At 40.8% G+C, this 24,891-nt stretch overlaps 1 protein-coding gene across 1 annotated transcript in view; it reads left to right on the top strand.

Moving 5' to 3' along the window:
• DLG1 (discs large MAGUK scaffold protein 1) overlaps positions 1–24,891 on the top strand; it is a gene marked incomplete in the record, with an annotated part of 930,518 nt that overhangs the window by 650,521 nt on the left and 255,106 nt on the right. Inside the window, 1 exon segment of the mRNA XM_053710194.1 lies at positions 14,608–14,784. Coding sequence (XP_053566169.1) covers positions 14,608–14,784 — 177 coding nt within the window.

Here is a 24,891-nt window from a genome sequence, read left to right as displayed (position 1 = left end):
CACAACAGGTAATAATTGTCCAATCTCAAACCAAAGAGAAGAGAAAGGGATTGAATAATATAAAATTTAACTTTTAATAAGATTTATATATTAAAATAAGGAAAACTTAAATTAAAAACACACACTCAGAACTATTGGTGCTACACCTTGTAAGTTCAGGAATATTGACTTGTGTGGCAATAATAATACTGGAATGTAATCGCCTAGAGGGTCCAATGAGTATAAGATGACCAAATAGATCACCTTAGAAGAGTGAATAGTATCACTTCAAAACTTCTACCATTTCTTAGCTTGAATATTTCAAAGGTGATAAATGTAGTTCACTTATGACAGAGTAGATCTCTACTTGTTCAATTATTGGTAATAGTAGTATTGGTGAATGGCATTGACTGACACTATTATTGTATATATAGAATTGAAACTAGAGAAAACCATATGTTATCTATACCATAATTTGTAAATTAAATATGCAGGCTTATAGTGCCTTCAGGTATCCTATGCTGCTACTGTTTCTTTGAATGAATATGTCAAAGGTGATAGATGTGGTTCACTTGTAACAGAATAGAACTCTACTTATTCAGTTATTGGTAACAGTAGTGTTGGTCAATGACAGTGGCTGGCATTGTTATTGTGTGTATAGAATTGAAAGTAGAGAGAAATGTGTTATCTATGACATATATTGTGACTTGAATATACAGGCTTGTGGTGCCTTCTGATATCCTATGCAGGTATCTTACTTGAAAATTTGGTTTTGGGTTATTTTCAAATCGATAATGATATCATGAATATATTTAATTGATTATTTCTCTTGTTAAGTGTGTTCAGTCCACGGGTCATCCATTACTTATGGGATATATTCTCCTTCCCAACAGGAAGTTGCAAGAGGATCACCCAAGCAGAGCTGCTATATAGCTCCTCCCCTCACATGTCATATCCAGTCATTCTCTTGCAACCCTCAACAAAGGAGGTCGCGAGAGGAGTTGGAGTTTTTACTTAATTATTCTTCAATCAAAAGTTTGTTATTTTAAAATGACACCGGAGTGTGCCGTTTTTTGTATCTCAGGCAGTATTTGGAGAAGAATCTGCCTGCGTTTTTCTATGATCTTAGCAGACGTAACTAAGATCCGCTGGCTGTTCTCGACATTCTGAGGAGTAGGGTAACTTCAGAAAGAGGGGAATAGCATGTGGGGTCCCCCGCAAATGAGGTATGTGCAGTACATTATTTTCTGGGAATGGAATTGACTAAGAAAATACAGCCTTAAATGCAGTAGTAGCGACTGGTATCAGGCTGATAAATATATGCGCAGTTGAGTTATTTTCTAGGGACTAGAATTTGACTGAGAAAATACTGTTAATACTGAAATAATGTTTAAGCCTTATCTGCAGTGGAAGCGACTGGTAGCAGGCTTAGTGATAACTTTGCATGACATTCAAAATGTTGTTTTTAAAACGTTTACTGGCATGTTATTCGTTTTGTGAGGTACTTTGGTGATAAATCTTTTTGGGCATGATTTATTTCCACATGGCTAACGTATTTTCTGCATAGAAACCGTTATATCAGGTCTCCCACTGTTGTAATATGAGTAGGAGGGACCTTGTTTTAGCGCCTTGTTGCGCAGTTAAAATTCTAGCACAGTCTTCCTGTTTCTTCCTCCTTGATCCAGGACGTCTCTAGAGAGCTCAGGAGTCTTCAAAATTCGTTTTTGAGGGAGGTAATCAGTCACAGCAGATCTGTGACAGTGTGTTTGACTGTGATAAAAGCGTTAAACCTTAATTTGATATCCGTTTTTGGGTATTGAGGGGTTAATTATCCTTTTGCTAATGGGTGCAATCCTCTGCTAATTAATACTTTTCTCATTAAGAATTGTTGACTATAACTGAATTAGTTTTCTTTGTTATTCAACTGTGTTTTTAAAAGCGCTGCAGCGTTTTTTATATTGCTTGTAAACTATTTGAAAGTGATTTCCAAGCTTGCTAGCTTCATTGCTAGTCTGTTTAAACATGTCTGATACAGAGGAATCTGCTTGTTCATTATGTTCAAAAGCCGATGTGGAGCCCAATAAAAATGTGTACCAATTGTATTGATATTACTTTGAATAAAAGTCAATCTGTACCGATAAAGAAATTATCACCAGACAACGAGGGGGAAGTTATGCCGTATAACTCTCCTCACGTGTCAGTACCTGCGTCTCCCGCTCGGGAGGTGCGTAAGATTGAGGCGCCAAGTACATCCAAGGCCCTTACAAATCACTTTACATGATATGGCTAATGTTATGAAAGAAGTATTATACAATATGCCCGAATTAAGAGGCAAGCGCGATAGCTCTGGGTTAAGGACAGACGCTGATGACACGAGAGCCATGTCTGATACTGCGTCACAATTTGCAGAACATGAGGACGGTGAGCTTCATTCTGTCGATGACGGTTCTGATCCGGGCAGACCGGATTCAGAAATTTCAAATTTTAAATTTAAGCTTGAGTACCTCCGCGTGTTACTAGGGGAGGTGTTAGCGGCTCTGAATGATTGCGACACGGTGGCAATCCCAGAGAAATTATTTAGGTTGGATAGATACTATGCGGTACCGGTGTGTACTGACGTTTTTCCTATACCAAAAAGGCTTACAGAAATTATTAGTAAGGAGTGGGATAGACCCGGTGTGCCCTTTTCCCCTCCTCCGATATTTAGAAAAATGTTCCCTATAGACGCCACCACACGAGACTTATGGCAGACGGTCCCTAAGGTGGAGGGAGCAGTTTCTACTTTAGCCAAGCATACCACTATCCCGGTGGAGGATAGCTGTGCTTTCTCAGATCCAATGGATAAAAAATTAGAGGGTTACCTTAAGAAAATGTTTGTTCAACAAGGTTTTATATTGCAGCCTCTTGCATGCATTGCGCCTGTCACGGCTGCAGCGGCATTCTGGTTTGAGTCTCTGGAAGAGGCGATTCGCACAGCACCATTGGATGAGACTTTGAGCAAAGTTAGAACGCTTAAACTGGCTAATGCGTTTGTTTCGGATGCCGTAGTGCATTTAACCAAACTTACGGCTAAAAATTCCGGATTCGCCATACAGGCGCGCAGGGCGCTATGGCTTAAATCCTGGTCAGCAGATGTAACTTCTAAGTCTAAACTACTTAACATTCCTTTCAAAGGGCAGACCTTATTCGGGCCCGGCTTGAAGGAAATTATTGCTGACATTACGGGAGGTAAGGGCCACACCCTTCCTCAGGACAGGGCCAAATCAAAGGCCAAACAGTCTAATTTTCGTGCCTTTCGTAACTTCAAGGCAGGAGCAGCATCAACTTCCTCCGCTCCAAAACAGGAAGGAACTACTGCTCGTTAGACAGGGTTGGAAAGGTAACCAGTCATGGAACAAGGGCAAGCAGGCCAGAAAGCCTACTTCCGCCCCTAAGACAGCATGAACACAGGGCCCCCTCTCCGGAGACGGATCTAGTGGGGGGCAGACTTTCTCTCTTCGCCCAGGCCTGGGCAAGAGATGTACAGGATCCCTGGACGTTGGAGATTATATCTCAGGGATACCTTCTGGATTTCAAAACTTCTCCACAAGGGAGGTTTCATCTGTCAAGGTTATCAACAAACCTAGTAAAGAAAGAGGCATTTCTACAATGTGTACAAGACCTCTTAGTGATGGGAGTGATCCACCCAGTTCCGCGAACGGAACGAGGACAAGGGTTTTACTCAAATCTATTTGTGGTTCCCAAAAAAGAGGGAACCTTCAGACCAATCTTAGACTTAAAAATCTTAAACAAATTCCTAAGGGTTCCATCGTTCAAGATGGAAACCATTCGGACCATCCTGCCCATGATCCAAGAGGGCCAATATATGACCACAGTGGACTTAAAGGATGCCTACCTTCACATACCGATTCACAAAGATCATTATCGGTACCTAAGATTTGCCTTTCTAGACAGGCATTACCAGTTTGTAGCTCTTCCCTTCGGGTTAGCTACGGCCCGAGAATTTTTACAAAGGTTCTGGGCTCACTTCTGGCGGTACTAAGACCACAAGGCATAGCGGTGGCTCCGTACCTAGACGACATTCTGATTCAAGCGTCAAGTTTTCAAAATACAAAGTCTCATACAGAGATAGTTCTAGCATTTCTGAGGTCGCATGGGTGGAAAGTGAACGTGGAAAAGAGTTCTCTGTTACCGCTCACAAGGGTTCCTTTTCTAGGGACTCTTATAGATTCTGTAGAGATGATTTACCTGACGGAGTCCAGGTTATCAAAGATTCTCAATGCTTGCCGTGCCCTTCACTCCATTCCAAGCCCATCAGTAGCTCAGTGTATGGAAGTAATCGGCTTGATGGTTGCGGCAATGGACATAGTGCCATTTGCGCGCCTGCATCTCAGACCGCTGCAACTATGCATGCTAAGTCAGTGGAACGGGGATTACTCAGATCTGTCCCCTTTGCTAAATCTGGACCAGGAGACCAGAGATTCTCTTCTCTGGTGGTTGTCACGGGTTCATCTGTCCGAAGGAATGACCTTTCGCAGACCAGATTGGACGATTGTAACAACAGATGCCAGCCTTCTAGGCTGGGGAGCAGTCTGGAACTCCCTGAAGGCTCAGGGATCGTGGACTCAGGAGGAGAAACTCCTACCAATCAACATTCTAGAATTAAGAGCAATATTCAATGCTCTTCTAGCTTGGCCTCAGTTAGCAACACTGAGGTTCATCAGGTTTCAGTCGGACAACATCACGACTGTGGCTTACATCAATCATCAAGGGGGAACCAGGAGTTCCCTAGCGATGTTGGAAGTCTCGAAGATAATTCGCTGGGCAGAGTCACACTCTTGCCACCTGTCAGCGATCTACATCCCAGGTGTGGAGAACTGGGAAGCGGATTTTCTAAGTCGCCAGACTTTTCATCCGGGGGAGTGGGAACTACACCCGGAGGTATTTGCTCAACTGATTTGTCGTTGGGGCAAACCGGATCTGGATCTTATGGCATCTCGCCAGAACGCCAAGCTTCCTCGTTACGGATCCAGGTCCAGGGACCCAGGAGCGGTGCTGGTAGATGCACTTGCAGCCCCTTGGGTTTTCAACATAGCTTATGTGTTTCCACCTTTTCCGTTGCTACCTCGACTGATTGCCAAGATCAAACAGGAGAGAGCATCGGTGATTCTGATAGCGCCTGCGTGGCCACGCAGGACCTGGTATGCAGACCTAGTGGACATGTCGTCCTGTCCACCATGGTCTCTACCTCTGAGGCAGGACCTTCTAATTCAGGGTCCTTTCAACCATCCAAACCTAATTTCTCTGAGGCTGACTGCTTGGAGATTGAACGCTTGATTCTATCAAAGCGTGGGTTTTCGGATTCGGTTATTGATACATTGATACATTGATACAGGCTCGGAAACCTGTTACCATAAGATATGGCGTAAATATTTATATTGGTGTGAATCCAAGAGTTACTCATGGAGTAAGGTTAGGATTCCTAGGATATTGTCTTTTCTACAAGAGGGTTTAGAAAAGGGCTTATCCGCTAGTTCACTAAAGGGACAGATTTCTGCTCTGTCTATTCTTTTACACAAGCGTCTGGCAGGGAATCCAGACGTCCAGGCTTTTTGTCAGGCTTTGGCTAGGATTAAGCCTGTGTTTAAGGCTGTTGCTCCTCTGTGGAGCTTAAACTTGGTTCTTAAAGTTCTTCAGGGTGTTCCGTTTGAACCCCTTCATTCCATTGATATTAAGCTTTTATCTTGGAAAGTTCTGTTTTTGATGGCTATTTCCTCGGCTCGAAGAGTCTCGGACTTATCTGCCTTACATTGTGATTCTCCTTATCTGATCTTTCATTCAGACAAGGTAGTCCTGCGTACTAAACCTGGGTTTTTGCCTAAGGTTGTTTCTAACAGGAATATCAATCAAGAGATTGTTGTTCCGTCATTGTGTCCTAATCCTTCTTCAAAGAAGGAACGTCTTTTGCATAATCTAGACGTGGTCCGTGCCCTGAAGTTCTACTTACAGGCAACTAAAGATTTTCGACAAACTTCTTCCCTGTTTGTCGTTTACTCTGGACAGAGGAGAGATCAAAAGGCTTCGGCTACCTCTCTCTCTTTTTGGCTTCGTAGCATAATACGTTTAGCATATGAGACTGCTGGACAGCAGCCTCCTGAAAGAATTACAGCTCATTCCACTAGAGCTGTGGCTTCCACTTGGGCCTTTAAAAATGAGGCCTCTGTTGAACAGATTTGCAAGGCTGCAACTTGGTCTTCACTTCATACTTTTTCCAAACTTTACAAATTTGACACTTTTGCTTCTTCGGAGGCTGTTTTTGGGAGAAAGGTTCTACAGGCAGTGGTTCCTTCTGTTTAATGTTCCTGCCTTGTCCCTCCCTTCATCCGTGTACTTTAGCTTTGGTATTGGTATCCCATAAGTAATGGATGACCCGTGGACTGAACACACTTAACAAGAGAAAACATAATTTATGCTTACCTGATAAATTTATTTCTCTTGTAGTGTGTTCAGTCCACGGCCCGCCCTGTCTTTTTGAGGCAGGTTCTAAATTCTAAATTATAACTCCAGTCACCACTGCACCCTATAGTTTCTCCTTTCTCGTCTTGTTTCGGTCGAATGACTGGATATGACATGTGAGGGGAGGAGCTATATAGCAGCTCTGCTTGGGTGATCCTCTTGCAACTTCCTGTTGGGAAGGAGAATATATCCCATAAGTAATGGATGACCCGTGGACTGAACACACTACAAGAGAAATAAATTTATCAGGTAAGCATAAATTATGTTATTTGCATGGCAAAGTTCACCATTGACCTGGTATCAAATTGTGTAGTGATTCTATAGGCATAATACTAATTATAATATATAAGGTGGTCCATTATTTATTGTTTGCTAGGTTTGTGCAACATGATATACCTTGAATATGGTTATGTTTATGGATTAAGAATCAAACTTTGTGGGGGGGCGTGTCTAGGCAGCAGCCATGGAGGACTGAAAAAAAAGTAGCTCTTAGATACATGGGGATAATCCGCCAATTATCAGTAGCATATCTCACAATCGACCTTTTATAACAGTATATTTCAGGACTGGACACTGTGTACATCTAGAATATATATGTTTTTCTCTTCTAGCAAAGCACGCAGTTTCAATGTACTCTCATGGACTGCACTGGGCCGTTGGATCTTAGGTGGCGGCCTAGCACAAGATGCAACACCCCCCCTTGGGGGTAAATGTACAGAGTTTGAGTGATAATCTTACTACTTGTGTAATTCTAAAGAGAGAGTGTGGTACCGTGACCCGGGAAATGGAGGATCTACTCGAAAGATGGGAATGACAATCTTCACAACTAATTAGAGATTGCTGTAGTAATTTCCAACAGCAGCTAAAAGATGATCTCCGGAGACTACTACCCTGTAAATTGGATTGTTACACAGGCTGGGTCCCACTTACCCAGCATGCAGATGGAGCACAGAGTCCCATGGAGTTGCATGGCACTATGGAGGTTCAGGGCAAATCATTTAGTTCAGTGGAGGAGGATTTGGAACTAGGCCCTGCTACTGAGGTGATCGGAGGTTCATGTGACGCACAGCCGCTAGCTGATTGCCGACGAAGTAGCTCAGATGGGGAGGCAGCTCCTTATGCAGCGGAGCCTGTTAATATAGGCAGAAAAGGAGAGGCTTTCGATTCAAACGGTTTTGCGGTCCCCCTATTCAGACCGGGTATTGTGCACACAGACCCTGAGGCACTCCATAGACATGAAACGCTAAGCCTAGTCTATGCCATCTGGAGTGATATAGAGGAATTCCTAACCTGGTCTATGGCTGTAAGTCAAATTGTGATGATACCTGTGAGAGCTGGAATTGGATAGATTCTCTTCTGTAACCCTGCCGCAATGTAATTATGAGAAACTACAATGGCGCTGCATGAGACATAATACACTTTTGTAATTTCATTCAGCAGATTGACTTCCGTGCTGCAAAGTCCCTATTTTGTTGGCTTTACTTTTATTTTTTATGGACGTGGTTGTCTTGAGTTATTTTACCCTGTGCAAGTATTGCTGTATACTCATGCCTTTTCTACATGTTCATGTACCGTGAAATACTAAATAGTATGATGTTACAGGGACAATGTTTTAGTGGACACTTACCTCTTCTATGTTACTTGTTATGTTTACTTTGATGCCTATGTCTACCTGCATTTAATTTAGTCTAAACTTCAGTTAGGAACTCTTCCATAATTCTGCTATAATTTAATGTATCCCCATTATTCCTTACCTATATTCTTAGGGTTACTTACGGCTAGATTTAGAGTTTGGCGGCCAAAGGGGTGCGTTAGCTACGCATGCTTTTTTTCTCCCGCACCTTTTAAATACCGCTGGTATTTAGAGTTCACGGAATGGCTGGGTTTTCAGTGCGTTAGGCTCAAAAAAGGGAGCGTAGAGCATAATTTAACGCCACTGCAACTCTAGATACCAGCGGTGCTTACGGACGCGGCCAGCTTCAAAAACGTGCTCGTGCACGATATCCCCATAGAAAACAATGGGGCAGTTTGAGCTGAAAAAAAACCTAACACCTGCAAAAAAGCAGTGTTCAGCTCTTAACGCAGCCTCATTGTTTTCTATGGGCAAACACTTCCTACGTCTGCACCTAACACTCTAACATGTACCCCGAGTCTAAACACCCCTAACCTTACACTTATTAACCCCTAATCTGCCGCCCCCGCTATCGCTGACCCCTGCATATTATTATTAACCCCTAATCTGCCGCTCCGTATACCGCCGCAACATACATTATAGTTATGTACCCCTAATCTGCTGCCCCTAACACCGCCGACCCCTATATTATATTTATTAACCCCTAATCTGCCCCCCACAACGTCGCCGCCAGCTACCTACAATAATTAACCCCTAATCTGCCGATCGGAGCTCACCGCTACTATAATAAATGTATTAACCCCTAAAGCTAAATCTAACACTAACACCCCCCTAAGTTAAATATAATTTTTATCTAACAAAATAAATTAACTCTTATTAAATAAATTATTCCTATTTAAATCTAAATACTTACCTGTAAAATAAACCCTAATATAGCTACAATATAAATTATAATTATATTGTAGCTATTTTAGGATTAATATTTATTTTACAGGCAACTTTGTATTTATTTTAACCAGGTACAATAGCTATTAAATAGTTAAGAACTATTTAATAGCTACCTAGTTAAAATAATTACAAAATTACCTGTAAAATAAATCCTAACCTAAGTTACAATTAAACCTAACACTACACTATCAATAAATAAATTAAATAAACTACCTACAATTATCTACAATTAAACCTAACACTACACTATCAATAAATAAATTTAATACAATTCCTACAAATAAATACAATTAAATAAACTAACTAAAGTACAAAAAATAAAAAAGAACTAAGTTACAAAAAATAAAAAAAATATTTACAAACATTAGAAAAAAATTACAACAATTTTAAACTAATTACACCTACTCTAAGCCATCTTGGATGACGTCCCTTAAAGGAACCGTCATTCGTCGGGAAGTCTTCAGAAGAAGAAGATGGGTCCGCGGTGGAGGTCTTCAAGATGGAGCCGGTCGTCATCGGATGAAGATAGAAGATGCCGCTTGGAAGAAGATGGTTGCCGGTCCGGATCTACTCTTCTTCCCGGATAGGATGAAGACTTTGGAGCCTCTTCTGGACTTCTTCAGCCGTCGCTTGATAGAAGACTTCAGCCGGATGATTGATGTCTAGCCCCCGCTTGGGCTTGGATGAAGATTTCGGAGCCTCGAACGATCGGTGATACCTGGCATGGTGAAGACAAGGTAGGAAGATCTTCAGGGGCTTAGTGTTAGGTTTATTTAAGGGGGGTTTGGGTTAGATTAGGGGTATGTGGGTGGTGGGTTGCAATGTTGGGGGGGGGTATTGTATGTTTTTTTTTACAGGCAAAAGAGCTGAATTCTTTGGGGCATGCCCCGCAAAGGGCCCTTTTAAGGGCTGGTAAGGTAAAAGAGCTTTCAAATTTTGTAATTTAGAATAGGGTAGGGCATTATTTTATTTTGAGGGTCTTTGTTATTTTATTAGGGGGCTTAGAGTAGGTGTAATTAGTTTAAAATTGTTGTAATTTTTTTCTAATGTTTGTAAATATTTTTTTATTTTTTGTAACTTAGTTCTTTTTTATTTTTTGTACTTTAGTTAGTTTATTTATTTGTATTTATTTGTAGGAATTGTATTTAATTTATTGATAGTGTAGTGTTAGGTTTAATTGTAGATAATTGTAGGTAGTTTATTTAATTTATTTATTGATAGTGTAGTGTTAGGTTTAATTGTAACTTAGGTTAGGATTTATTTTACAGGTAATTTTGTAATTATTTTAACTAGGTAGCTATTAAATTGTTAACTATTTAATAGCTATTGTACCTGGTTAAAATAATTACAAAGTTGCCTGTAACATAAATATTAATCCTAAAATAGCTAAGATATAATTATAATTTATATTGTAGCTATATTAGAATTTATTTTACAGGTAAGTATTTAGATTTAAATAGGAATAATTTATTTAATAAGACTTAATTTATTTCGTTAGATAAAAATTATATTTAACTTAGGGGGGTGTTAGTGTTAGGGTTAGACTTAGCTTTAGGGGTTAATCCATTTATTAGAGTAGCGGTGAGCTCCGGTCAGCAGATTAGGGGTTAATACTTGAAGTTAGCTGTCGGCGATGTTAGGGAGGGCAGATTAGGGGTTAATACTATTTATTATAGGGTTATTGAGGTGGGAGTCAGGCGGATTAGGGGTTAATACATTTATTATAGTAGCGGTGAGCTCCGGTCGGCAGATTAGGGGTTAATTATTGTAGGTAGCTGGCGGCGACGTTGTGGGGGGCAGATTAGGGGTTAATAAATATAATATAGGGGTCGGCGGTGTTAGGGGCAGCAGATTAGGGGTACATAGGGATAACGTAGTTGGCGGCAGTGTACGGAGCGGAAGATTAGGGGTTAAAAAATTTAAATATAGTGGCGGCGATGTGGGGGGACCTCAGTTTAGGGGTACATAGGTAGTTTATGGGTGTTAGTGTACTTTAGAGCACAGTAGTTAAGAGCTTTATAAACCGGCGTTAGCCCAGAAAGCTCTTAACTAATGACTTTTTTTCTACGGCTGGAGTTTTGTCGTTAGATTTCTAACGCTCACTTCAGCCACGACTCTAAATACCAGCGTTAGAAAGATCCCATTGAAAAGATAGGATACACAATTGACGTAAGGGGATCTGCGGTATGGAAAAGTCGCGGCTGGAAAGTGAGCGTTAGACCCTTTAATGACTGGCTCCAAATACCAGAGGGCGGTAAAAACCAGCGTTAGGAGCCTCTAACGCTGGTTTTGACGGCTACCGCCCAATAATTGTGTTAGATTTCCCAGTCTCCTAGGTATAGGGCCCATGCCAGGGAGACTGGGTTTATTTACATGGTATCATAGACAGTAAGTTGCCTTTTATACTATTATAACTTTATTTTCATCAATTTTTTTTTTATACAGCACAGCACTAAGTCTATATGTGAGCTTTTGCTCTATATTAGAAGATACTAAGTTTTGGTTCAGCTCCTACTCTAGATATTTCAACAAAGGCTCTGATGAGTTGTAAGTGGTAACTCTAGTGTTCACTGTCATATACAGCATTTATTTGAGTTGCTATGGTTTTCAGGACCTCTGAAATAATTCTTAGGGGAAAAGGTTTAAGGTCTAGTTACACATAATACAAAGCCGTCAAGACCATGGAACTAAAACAAATGTTATATAACATCTGTACTAATATTTATATTGCTGACAAATATGTTCCCTTTTATTCAACGGCCACGTGAGGAGATATAAAAAGGTTCAGATAGTTCGGGATCATTGTGAGCTGCTCTAGGGTCTGTATAACTTATAACAGTTGGATGTTGATCTTTTAGAATTTCCATTCTCTAATACCTCTATATGACACTTTCTTTTGAACACAATTGCTGCAAGATCTCTTTGTATGTTATAAATCTTTGTACAGGTTTTTAGGTATAATTCTCTCTACTAGAATATTATATCACTATAGTCCTCAGGACCCAAGAGTGGTCCTATATGCTCAACGTTTTATAGTGGTCCAGATATAACGTTGGTATTAATACTTTCCGTAACTGCTTATAATAGTTCAGATATAACATTGCTGTCAATAATTAAAAAGAAATACAAGAAAATAGAGGTTTACATTTTGAGACCCAAGAGTGGTCCTTTACTGTTCAGGGTTGTCTTTTGAACAGTTATTACTATAGTACTACAAGGTCCAAAAGTGGCCTGTAATTTTATTTGGAAGACATACAGTTTACTTGGCAGATATTTTGACTATTTTGACTGCTAGATATGTTACATACTACGTATTGTATTTTTGTGTACTATGTATGGTTCCCTAACGTGGAACAATTTTTCCATAAAGATTGTAATGTTGTTTATGTTTGTATGCCGCAAAATTATACCTCAATAAAAAAATTAAAAAAAAATTAAAAAAAAGAATCAAACTTTGTGGTGTTTGTTTTAAATACAATATATTATCTTTGTAATAGTTTGATAGTGTCTATATCAACACTTTATTTTTTAAGACTAATGTATCTTCATTGGTCTCACTGATGTCTTATCCAACTTTATGGTGTTTGGGTAAAATATATTGCCGTTAATGGTATCAATATCACCACTTTATTTTTTAGACTATTATATCTTTGGCGGTCTTACTGATGTTTATGTAAATAAGTCACTAAGATTGCAGTGACTGAGTCTGCAATAGCATCTATAGGATTGATTCACAGTCTCATACTATTCTTGTAGAAGTAGTGCACAACATCTACTCTCTATTCATAAACCCCTGATGTGTGTAAATATACTAGGATTTCTATACATTTGATGAGAAAACATTTTCACCAAAACACAAGCTATTTATATGAAATTAAATAACTGTATATTTGTAGAGTTAACGTGAAAACCCCAACCAATTCCAATGTCACACATAAATATACATATATATTTAATAAATACAAATTAAAAAACAAAATACAAATAATCTAAAAAACCAAAAACACCTGTTGTGTTCTCATTCAGTGATCTCATCCAAGAATACATATATTAATTTGTAAACGTCCTGAATGCTATATGTGTATGCTTGGATAGGAGGTTTCTCTACCTCCTTCAATTTTTTCTAAAAGGTTTGTTTTATACACAGCACCATTTAGCTCTATTTATACTCCAATAACCATATTTATTCTTTGATTTTCAGCTATTAGAAGTTACATTTAATTTACAAGTAGTGCCATTGGATTCTTTTCTTTTGTAAACTTCATATTTGATCAACTTTGCAGCTGTACTTTATTGGAAAGAGAAGAAAATGATTAATAATTTCAATAGTTTTATTTAGCAAAGAAACAAACATTAACTCAATAATAACAATTTAAATTGTTTTATTTAACTAAAATAACATATTTCATTTTTTATGCTGGCCCCTCCTTCCTCACACATAGGTCCTTGTGTAGATAGATTATTCCACACCAAACAATCTTCTATTCAGTGAGCTTCCTGAAACTTAGTATGGGCTTATTTTGTGTAAATTGATTTGCAGGGGAGCAGTGGCATTACAGGGACAGTAAAGTCAAAGTTCAATTTTCATAATTCAGATAGAACATTCAATGTTAAACAACTTTCCAATTTACTTCTCTCATCTAATTTGCTTTGCTCTCTAGAGATGAATTGCTGAAATGCATACGTAGGTAGGCTCAATAGCAATGCAATACTTTCAGCTAGCTGCTTGTCATTGGCTCACCAAATGTGTTAGTCTAGCTCCCAGTAGAGCATTGATGTATTTCAACAGGATAAAAAGAGAATGAAGCAAATTTGATAAGAGGTAAATCTGAAAATTGTATGGTCTATATGAATCATGAAATATTTTTTTATGTTCCTTTAAGGTCTATTTCTCAATTTTGTATGTTTCCTTTATAACATTTGTGCTACATTTGTGAAGAAGATGCAGGTTATTTCTGCAGACAGAAAAAATCCCAAAAATAATTGTACGGAAACCTCTGGGAGATCTTTAAATTGTGAAAAGAATATACAGACTCATGCTACATAGTTAAAAACTAATCCTTATTTCAGGATGAATAACTTTTGAATTATAATGCATGTTAAATAGAAACTATCTTAAGATACATTTTTCCTCAAATAATTTTATATAAAAATGTTTAGTTATGTATAATGCAATAAAGTTTCATTATTTATTTTGTCCCCTTTTCGTATAGTCTAACTATTAAGGATTTCATCTACTTCCCACATTGGTCAGCAAAACATTATTCAGTGTCAAGGTCATTAAAGAAAAATACACTAGCATGCTACATAGGAAATACAAATTCAACAATAATGGTCAGACTAAGTCTGTGCTTTTAAGAAACCAGTAAAAGCTTTGTTTTGTGAACCACTGTTTAATGATTTGTTAAGAATGAGCATATTTTCTTTCCACTTTAAAAATTGACTCTTGTGCTGAACCTGATTTCTCTGATAATTGAAAAATTATTTTAGCAACGTTTTAAACAGACTGAATGTCTTATTGTTTTCTTCAGAGCACTTTTTGATTATGACAAAACAAAAGACAGTGGCCTTCCCAGCCAAGGTCTTAATTTCAAATTTGGAGATATTCTTCATGTTGTCAATGCGTCAGATGATGAATGGTGGCAGGCCCGCCAAGTAACGGCAGAGGGAGAAAGTGAGGAAATTGGAGTAATTCCAAGCAAACGCAGGTATTTTTCTTCCTTTTGAGATAAATATACACATTAGCTATAATATGTCTATAATTAAGGCAGTTCGCTGCCGAAACGCGTAAGATGCTACTTTCCATGCTTTGAATTTTAAGTGTGTGTATAAATGTGTATATGTATGTAAATATATATATATTTATATTTATATATATATATATATATATATAATTTGCACAAACAATTGCACTCTCAGATCTTTCACAAATCAAAAAAAAATAAAAATTTGAGGACATTATCCCCTTCATATACATATACAGATATATATATATTTATATGTGTGTGTATTTATATATATATATATATATATATATATATATATATATATATATATATATATATATATATAATTATATGTGTGTGTGTATATATATATATATATATATATATATATATATATATATATTATTCTTTATTTATAAAGCGCCAACAGATTCCGCAGTGCTGTCCATGGGTACAAAGATAAAAGTACAGTACAATACAATATAAAAGACACCAGACAAAGTTTAACAAACAAATACAGGGGGATTTGAGGGCCCTGTTCCCGTGGGAACTTACAATCTAGATGGCAGGAGGGTGAGAAACAGGAGGTGGGGACTGCAAAGGTGAGAATGATGTTAGTGTGGAGTTAGATGGGGCAGCAGTTAGGCAAGTAGAATTCATTTGTTACTGATTTGGAGATAGGCTTCCATGAACAGAAAGGTCTTTAGGGAGCGTTTAAAGGAGGAAAGGTTAGGGGAGAGTCTGACAGCTCTAGGAAGTGCATTCCAGATGGTTGGTGCCGCACGAGAGAAGTCCTGTAGCCTAGCATGGGAGGAGGTGATGGTAGAAGATGCAAGGAGCAGGTCATTGTTGGATCTTAGGGGGCGGGCTGGAGTATATTTCTTGATAAGTGAGGAAAGCTAGGGGGGGGGCTGCGTTGGTAAGGGCTTTGTAGGTCAGGATGAGAATTTTGAATTTAATTCTGCTGTGGATGGGTAGCCAGTGAAGGGACTCGTAGAGAGGTGCAGCAGATACAGAGCGTCGGGAGAGGTGGATTAGCCTAGCAGAGGCATTTAGGATGGATTGAAGAGGGGAGAGAGGGAGGCCAGTTAGTAGGTTATTACAGTAGTCAAGTCGGGAGATTATCAGGGAGTGGATTAGCTGTTTAGTAGTTTCAGCACTCAGAAATGGACGGATTTTGGAGATATTGCGTATATGGTTGCGACAGGAGGAAGAGAGCAATTGGATGTGGGGTATGACAGATTGGAGTCAAGTGTAACTCCTAGGCAGCGGACTTGGGGTGATGGGGATATAGTGGTGTCACCAACAGTGATTGAAAAGTTAGGAACCGGGGTAGAATTAGAGGGGGGGATTAGAATGAGCTCAGTCTTGGACATATTGATTTTTAGGTGGTGAGAGGCCATCCAAGAAGAAATGCCAGATAAGCAAACACTGATGTGAGAAAGGACAGAAGGAGGGAGTGAAGGGGTGGATAGGTAGATCTGAGTATCATCAGCATAGAGGTGGTAGTTGAAACCATAGCTACTGATAAGTTTACGCAGGGAGGATATATAAATAGAGAAAAGTAGAGGACCCAGAACAGAGCCTTGAGGTACTCCAACAGACAGAGGAAATGGAGAGGAGTCGCCGCCAGCAAAGGAGACAGAAAAGGACCTATTAGAGAGATAAGAGTGGATCCAGGAAAGGATCAGAGAGCCCAAGGGAGCTGAGAGTCCGTAGGAAAAGGGGATGGTCAACTGTGTCAAAGGCAGCAGACAGATCAAGTAAGATAAGTATTGAGTAGTGGCCATTTTTTTTGGCAGAAAGAAGATCATTAGTAACCTTGGTGAGGGCAGTCTCAGTTGAGTGTTGGGAACGGAAGCCAGATTGTAAGTGGTCAAGCAGTGAGTTGGAGGACAAGAAGTGGGTTAAGCATCGAAGACTAGTTTTTCCAGGACTTTTGAAGCTAGCGGAAGCAGTGATATGGGGCGGTAGTTTGCAGGAGAAACTATATATATATATATATAGATATAGATATAGATATATATAGATATATAGATATAGATATATATATATATATATATATATATATAGATATATATATATATATATATATATATATAGATATATATAGATATATATACACACACACACATATACATATACATGTATATGTATGTGTGTGTGTATATATATATATATATAATGATATAATGTGTGTGTGTGTGTGTGTGTATATTTCTCCAACATTGGTGTGTCCGGGCACGGCGTCATCCATTACTTGTGGGAAATGTTCTCCCCCAAAGGGAAAGGCAAGGAGAGCACACAGCAAGAGCTGTCCATATAGCTCCCCCTCTGGCTCCGCCCCCCAGTCATTCTCCTTGCCGCTCTGAACAAGTAGCATCTACCACGGGGATGGCAAGGAGTTTGTGGTGTTAGTTGTAGTTTTTTATTCTTCTATCAAGAGTTTGTTATTTTAAAATAGTGCTGGCTTGTACTATTTACTCTATAACAGAAAAGTGATGAAGATTTCTGTTTAAGAGGGCTATGATTTTAGCACAAGTAACTAAAATCCATTACTGTTACCATGCAGGACTGTTGAAACAAGAGAACTTCAGTTGGGGTAACAGTTTGCAGACTCATCTGCTTCAGGTATGACTAGTCTCCTTCTAACAACACAGGCTAATGCTAGATGACAGTCATTTTTCCCCTCAGGGGAAACGGTAAGCCATTTTTCTTTCACCTCAGCAAAAAAGATAACAGGCTTCCCCTTTTTGTTTTTTATGCTGGTAGACACTGTTAGGGGCTAAATCGATTGGTTTTTATTACAATATTATACCATTTGAAATATTTTATAAGCTCACATACACTTGGGAACGTTTTTTATTGATCTGGCTTGTTTTAGACACCTAAATCTAGTCAGGAAGGCCCCTTCACTCTAGTGTGCTGAGGGAGGAAGCCTCATTTTGGCACTTCAGCTGTGCAGTTGAATTTCAAGGCAGTGCATGCAGATTCATGTGAGAGGGTCCTGTGGTTCAGAAAGTGACTCCAAAAGGCTTTTTCTGTGAATGGTGACCTCTAAGGAAGGTAAAAAGCTGCAGCAAGGCTGTAGCTGGGATTGTGGTGTGTAAAAACTGTTAAATCCAACAATTAACTCCGGTTTGCTTGTTTTAAGAGCTAGAGTCTCCATATTTGCTGTGCAATACTTTCTAAGCATTAAGACACTGGGGTCCAAATTTCAGAAAAATCGGATATTGCCTTCATAGTTTTTTGAACATTCAGAAATAAATGTGTCATTTTATTATTTAAAGAGACAGTAACGTTTTTGTTTAAAATCGTTTTTATTGCATTGTTTGCCTGCCTAAATCTGTTTAACATGTCTGTTCCATCAGATAACCTATGTTCTCTGTTATTTTTCATAATGTTACCCAAGATGATTTATCTAATGAAGGTAGTGGGGATAGCTCTACATCCTCTCCTTCTGTGTCTACACCAGCTTTGCCCGCACAGGCGACACCTAGCACGCCAGTGCTTATTTCTATGCAACAATTATCAGCAGTAGTGGATAATTCTATAGCAAATCTTTTATCCAAACTGCCAGTTTTTCAGAGAAAGCGTGATTGTTCAGTTTTAAATACAGATAAAAAGGATGAACAATCAGACGCTGACGATGCCTCATCTATTTTACCCTCACATCAATCGGAATTGGCTGTGAGGGAAGGGCTGTCTGAGGGTGAAATTTCAGACTCAGGAAAAATTTCTCAACAGGCAGAACCTGATCTAGTGGAATTTAAGTTTAAGCTAGAACATCTCCGCGCTTTGCTTAAGGAGGTATTAGCTACTCTGGATGACTGTGATTCCATGGTAGTACCAGAGAAGTTGTGCAAATTGGACAAATTTTTAGAGGTCCCAGTGCACGACGACGCTTTTCCAATACCCAAGAGGGTAGCGAACATAGTGGAAAAGGAGTGGGAGAAGCCAGGTGTACCCTTTGCCCCACCTCCTATATTTAAGAAAATGTTTCCCATAGTAGACCCTAGAAGGGACGCATGGCAAACGGTCCCGAAGGTTGAGGGAGCTGTTTCAACACTAGCGAAACACGAAATTGGCGGCGAAAAACTCAGGTTTCTCCAACATAGGTGTGTCCGGTCCACGGCGTCATCCTTACTTGTGGGATATTCTCTTCCCCAACAGGAAATGGCAAAGAGCCCAGCAAAGCTGGTCACATGATCCCTCCTAGGCTCCGCCTTCCCCAGTCATTCTCTTTGCCGTTGCACAGGCAACATCTCCACGGAGATGGCTTAGAGTTTTTTTGGTTCGACCCCAGAAAGGACTTATGGCAGACAGTCCCCAAGGTCGAGGGGGCGGTTTCTACTCTAAACAAACGCACTACTATCCCTATAGAAGATAGTTGTGCTTTCAAAGATCCTATGGATAAAAAATTAGAGGGTTTGCTTAAAAAGATGTTTGTTCAGCAAGGTTACCTTCTACAACCAATTTCATGCATTGTTCCTGTCACTACAGCAGCGTGTTTCTGGTTCGATGAACTAGAAAAGTCGCTCAATAAAGATTCTTCTTATGAGGAGATTATGGACAGAGTTCACGCTCTTAAATTGGCTAACTCTTTTACTTTAGACGCCACTTTGCAATTAGCTAGATTAGCGGCGAAAAATTCAGGGTTTGCTATTGTGGCGCGCAGAGCGCTTTGGCTAAAATCTTGGTCAGCGGATGCGTCTTCCAAGAACATATTGCTTAACATACCTTTCAAGGGGAAAACGCTGTTTGGCCCTGACTTGAAAGAGATTATTTCAGATATCACTGGGGGTAAGGGCCACGCCCTTCCTCAGGATAGGTCTTTTAAGGCTAAAAATAAACCAAATTTTCGTCCCTTTCGCAGAAACGGACCAGCCTCAAGTTCTACATCCTCTAAGCAAGAGGGTAATACTTCTCAAACCAAGCCAGCCTGGAGGCCAATGCAAGGCTGGAACAAAGGTAAGCAGGCTAAGAAACCTGCCACTGCTACCAAGACAGCATGAGATGTTGGCCCCCGATCCGGGACCGGATCTGGTGGGGGGCAGACTTTCTCTCTTCGCTCAGGCTTGGGCAAGAGATGTTATGGATCCTTGGGCGCTAGAAATAGTCTCCCAAGGTTATCTTCTGGAATTCAAGGAGCTACCCCCAAGGGGGAGGTTCCACAGGTCTCAATTGTCTTCAGACCACATAAAAAGACAGGCATTCTTACATTGTGTAGAAGACCTGTTAAAAATGGGAGTGATTCATCCGGTTCCATTAGGAGAACAAGGGATGGGATTCTACTCCAATCTGTTCATAGTTCCCAAAAAAGAGGGAACATTCAGACCAATCTTAGATCTCAAGATCCTAAACAAATTTCTCAAGGTTCCATCGTTCAAAATGGAAACCATTCGGACAATTCTTCCTACCATCCAGGAAGGTCAATTCATGACCACGGTGGATTTAAAGGATGCGTATTTACATATTCCTATCCACAAGGAACATCATCGGTTCCTAAGGTTCGCCTTTCTGGACAAGCATTACCAGTTTGTGGCACTTCCATTCGGATTAGCCACTGCTCCAAGAATTTTCACAAAGGTACTAGGGTCCCTTCTAGCGGTGCTAAGACCAAGGGGCATTGCAGTAGTACCTTACTTGGACGACATACTGATTCAAGCGTCATCTCTACCACAAGCAAAGGCTCATACGGACATTGTCCTGGCCTTTCTCAGATCTCACGGGTGGAAAGTGAACGTAGAAAAAAGTTCTCTATCTCCGTCAACAAGAGTTCCCTTCTTGGGAACAATAATAGACTCCTTAGAAATGAGGATTTTTCTGACAGAGGCCAGAAAATCAAAACTTCTAAGCTCTTGTCAAGTACTTCATTCTGTTCTTCTTCCTTCCATAGCGCAGTGCATGGAAGTAATAGGTTTGATGGTCGCTGCAATGGACATAGTTCCTTTTGCGCAAATTCATCTAAGACCATTACAACTGTGCATGCTCAGTCAGTGGAATGGGGATTATACAGACTTGTCTCCGACGATACAAGTAGATCAGAGGACCAGAGATTCACTCCGTTGGTGGCTGACCTTGGACAACCTGTCACAAGGGATGAGCTTCCGCAGACCAGAGTGGGTCATTGTCACGACCGACGCCAGTCTGGTGGGCTGGGGCGCGGTCTGGGAACCCCTGAAAGCTCAGGGTCTTTGGTCTCGGGAAGAATCTCTTCTCCCGATAAATATTCTGGAACTGAGAGCGATATTCAATGCTCTCAAGGCTTGGCCTCAGCTAGCAAAGGCCAAATTCATACGGTTTCAATTAGACAACATGACGACTGTTGCGTATATCAACCATCAGGGGGGAACAAGGAGTTCCCTGGCGATGGAAGAAGTGACCAAAATAATTCAATGGGCGGAGACTCACTCCTGCCACTTGTCTGCAATCCACATCCCAGGAGTGGAAAATTGGGAAGCGGATTTTCTGAGTCGTCAGACATTTCATCCGGGGGAGTGGGAACTCCATCCGGAAATCTTTGCCCAAATAATTCAATTGTGGGGCATTCCAGACATGGATCTGATGGCGTCTCGCCAGAACTTCAAGGTTCCTTGCTACGGGTCCAGATCCAGGGATCCCAAGGCGACTCTAGTGGATGCACTAGTAGCACCTTGGAGCTTCAACCTAGCTTATGTGTTCCCACCGTTTCCTCTCATTCCCAGGCTGGTAGCCAGGATCAAACAGGAGAGGGTATTGGTGATCTTGATAGCTCCTGCGTGGCCACGCAGGACTTGGTATGCAGATCTGGTGAATATGTCATCGGCTCCACCATGGAAGCTACCTTTGAGACAGGACCTTCTTGTTCAAGGTCCATTCGAACATCCGAATCTGGCCTCACTCCAACTGACTGCTTGGAGATTGAACGCTTGATTTTATCAAAGCGAGGGTTCTCAGATTCTGTCATTGATACTCTTGTTCAGGCCAGAAAGCCTGTAACTAGAAAAATCTACCATAAAATATGGAAAAAATATATCTGTTGGTGTGAATCTAAAGGATTCCCATGGAACAAGATAAAAATTCCTAAGATTCTATCCTTTCTTCAAGAAGGTTTGGAGAAAGGATTATCTGCAAGTTCTTTGAAGGGACAGATTTCTGCTTTATCTGTTTTACTTCACAAAAAGCTGGCGGCTGTGCCAGATGTTGAAGCTTTTGTTCAGGCTCTGGTTAGAATCAAGCCTGTTTACAAACCTTTGACTCCTCCTTGGAGTCTCAATTTAGTTCTTTCAGTTCTTCAGGGGGTTCCGTTTGAACCCCTACATTCCGTTGATATCAAGTTATTATCTTGGAGTATCAAGTTTTGTTTTTGGTTGCAATTTCTTCTGCTAGAAGAGTTTCAGAGTTATCTGCTCTGCAGTGTTCTCCTCCTTATCTGGTGTTCCATGCAGATAAGGTGGTTTTGCGTACTAAACCTGGTTTTCTTCCGAAAGTTGTTTCTAACAAAAATATTAACCAGGAGATAGTCGTGCCTTCTTTGTGTCCGAACCCAGTTTCAAAGAAGGAACGTTTGTTGCACAATTTGGATGTAGTTCGTGCTCTAAAATTCTATTTAGAGGCTACAAAGGATTTCAGACAAACATCTTCCTTGTTTGTTGTTTATTCTGGTAAAAGGAGAGGTCAAAAAGCAACTTCTACCTCTCTCTCTTTTTGGCTTAAAAGCATCATCAGATTTGCTTATGAGACTGCCGGACGGCAGCCTCCTGAAAGAATCACAGCTCATTCCACTAGGGCCGTGGCTTCCACATGGGCCTTCAAGAACGAGGCTTCTGTTGATCAGATATGTAAGGCAGCGACTTGGTCTTCACTGCACACTTTTACCAAATTTTACAAATTTGATACTTTTGCTTCTTCTGAGGCTATTTTTGGGAGAAAGGTTTTGCAAGCCGTGGTGCCTTCCATCTAGGTGACCTGATTTGCTCCCTCCCATCATCCGTGTCCTAAAGCTTTGGTATTGGTTCCCACAAGTAAGGATGACGCCGTGGACCGGACACACCTATGTTGGAGAAAACAGAATTTATGTTTACCTGATAAATTACTTTCTCCAACGGTGTGTCCGGTCCACGGCCCGCCCTGGTTTTTTAATCAGGTCTGATGATTTATTTTCTCTAACTACAGTCACCACGGTATCATATGATTTCTCCTATGCAAATATTCCTCCTTTACGTCGGTCGAATGACTGTGGAAGGCGGAGCCTAGGAGGGATCATGTGACCAGCTTTGCTGGGCTCTTTGCCATTTCCTGTTGGGGAAGAGAATATCCCACAAGTAAGGATGACGCCGTGGACCGGACACACCGTTGGAGAAAGTAATTTATCAGGTAAACATAAATTCTGTTTTTGCTATAGTAGCGCGGAGGGCGCTTTGGCTAAAATCCTGGTCGGCAGATGTGTCGTCCAAGACTAAGTTACTGAATATTCCTTTCAAGGGTAAGACCCTTTTTGGGCCGGAATTGAAGGAAATTATTTCAGACATCACTGGGGGTAAGGGCCATGCCCTCCCACAGGATAGGCCTTTTAAGGCTAATAAAAAGTCTAATTTTCGTTCCTTTCGCAATTTCAGGAACGGACCGGCTAATAACTCCACTGCCGCTAGACAAGAAGGTAACGCGGCCCAGCCCAAACCCGCTTGGAAGCCTAAATGCAAGTCTGGAACAAGGGTAAACAAACCAAGAAACCTGCTGCTGCTACCAAGACAGCATGAAGGGGTAGCCCCCGATCCGGGACCGGATCTGGTAGGGGGCAGACTATCTCTCTTCGCTCAGGCTTGGGCAAGAGATGTTCTGGATCCCTGGGCACTAGAGATAGTTTCCAAGGGATACCTGTTAGAATTCAAGGGACTTCCTCCAAAGGGAAGGTTCCACCTGTCTCGCTTATCTTCAGACCAGATAAAGAAACAGGCATTCTTACATTGTGTAAGAGACCTATAAAAGATGGGAGTGATAAACCCAGTCTCCTCCGGGGAACAAGGTCTAGGGTTTTACTCAAACCTGTTTGTGGTTCCCAAAAAAGTGAGGAACTTGTTTAATATCTTGAAATCCAGAATTGGCCTGAAAGTTCCCTGAGTTCCATCTTTCAAGATGGAAACCATTCGGACAATCTTACCAACAATCCAGCAGGGTCAATTTTTGACTACCGTGGATCTAAAGGATGCGTATCTGCATATCCCAATCCACAAATCTCATCATCAGTTCCTGAGGTTCGCCTGGACAAACATTACCAGTTTGTGGCTCTTCCATTCGGTTTAGCCACCGCTCCCAGAATTTTCACAAAGGTGCTAGGGTCCCTTCTAGCGGTCCTAAGACCGAGGGGCATCGCTGTAGCACCTTATCTAGACGACATCCTAATCCAAGCGTCGTCTCTTTCCAAAGCGAGGGCTCATACAGACATTGTGTTGGCTTTTCTCAGATCTCACGGGTGGAAAGTGAACATAGAAAAAAGTTCACTGTCACCGTCCACAAGGGTTCCTTTTCTGGGAACAATAATAGATTCTGTGGAAATGAAGATCTTTCTCACAGACGTCAGAAAGGCAAAACTTCTAAAAGCTTGTCGAGTTCTTCACTCTATTCCTCAACCCTCCATAGCTCAATGCATGGAAGTAATAGGACTAATGGTCGCAGCAATGGATGTGGTTCCTTTTGCTCGAATTCATCTAAGACCATTACAGCTGTGCATGCTCAATCAGTGGAATGGGGACTATACAGACTTGTCTCCCCAAATTCAAGTAGACCAGGTAACCAGGGACTCACTTCTCTGGTGGTTGACCCAGGATCACCTGTCTCAGGGAATCAGTTTCCGCAGACCGGAGTGGGTCATCGTCACGACCGACGCCAGCCTCTTGGGGTGGGGCGTGGTCTGGGACTCTCTGAAAGCTCAGGAACTATGGTTGCGGGAAGAGTCGATTCTCCCGATAAACATTTTGGAACTAAGAGCTATATTCAATGCGCTCCTGGCTTGGTCTCAGCTAGCGGAAGCCAGGTTCATAAGATTTCAGTCGGACAACATAACGACTGTTGCGTACATCAATCATCAGGGGGGAACAAAGAGTTCCC

The sequence above is a fragment of the Bombina bombina genome, chromosome 4, assembly GCF_027579735.1.
Source record: "Bombina bombina isolate aBomBom1 chromosome 4, aBomBom1.pri, whole genome shotgun sequence".
Classification (NCBI taxonomy): domain Eukaryota; kingdom Metazoa; phylum Chordata; class Amphibia; order Anura; family Bombinatoridae; genus Bombina; species Bombina bombina.
Note: the sequence above shows the minus strand (reverse complement) of the source record. Positions and strands in the feature narration are given on the sequence as shown.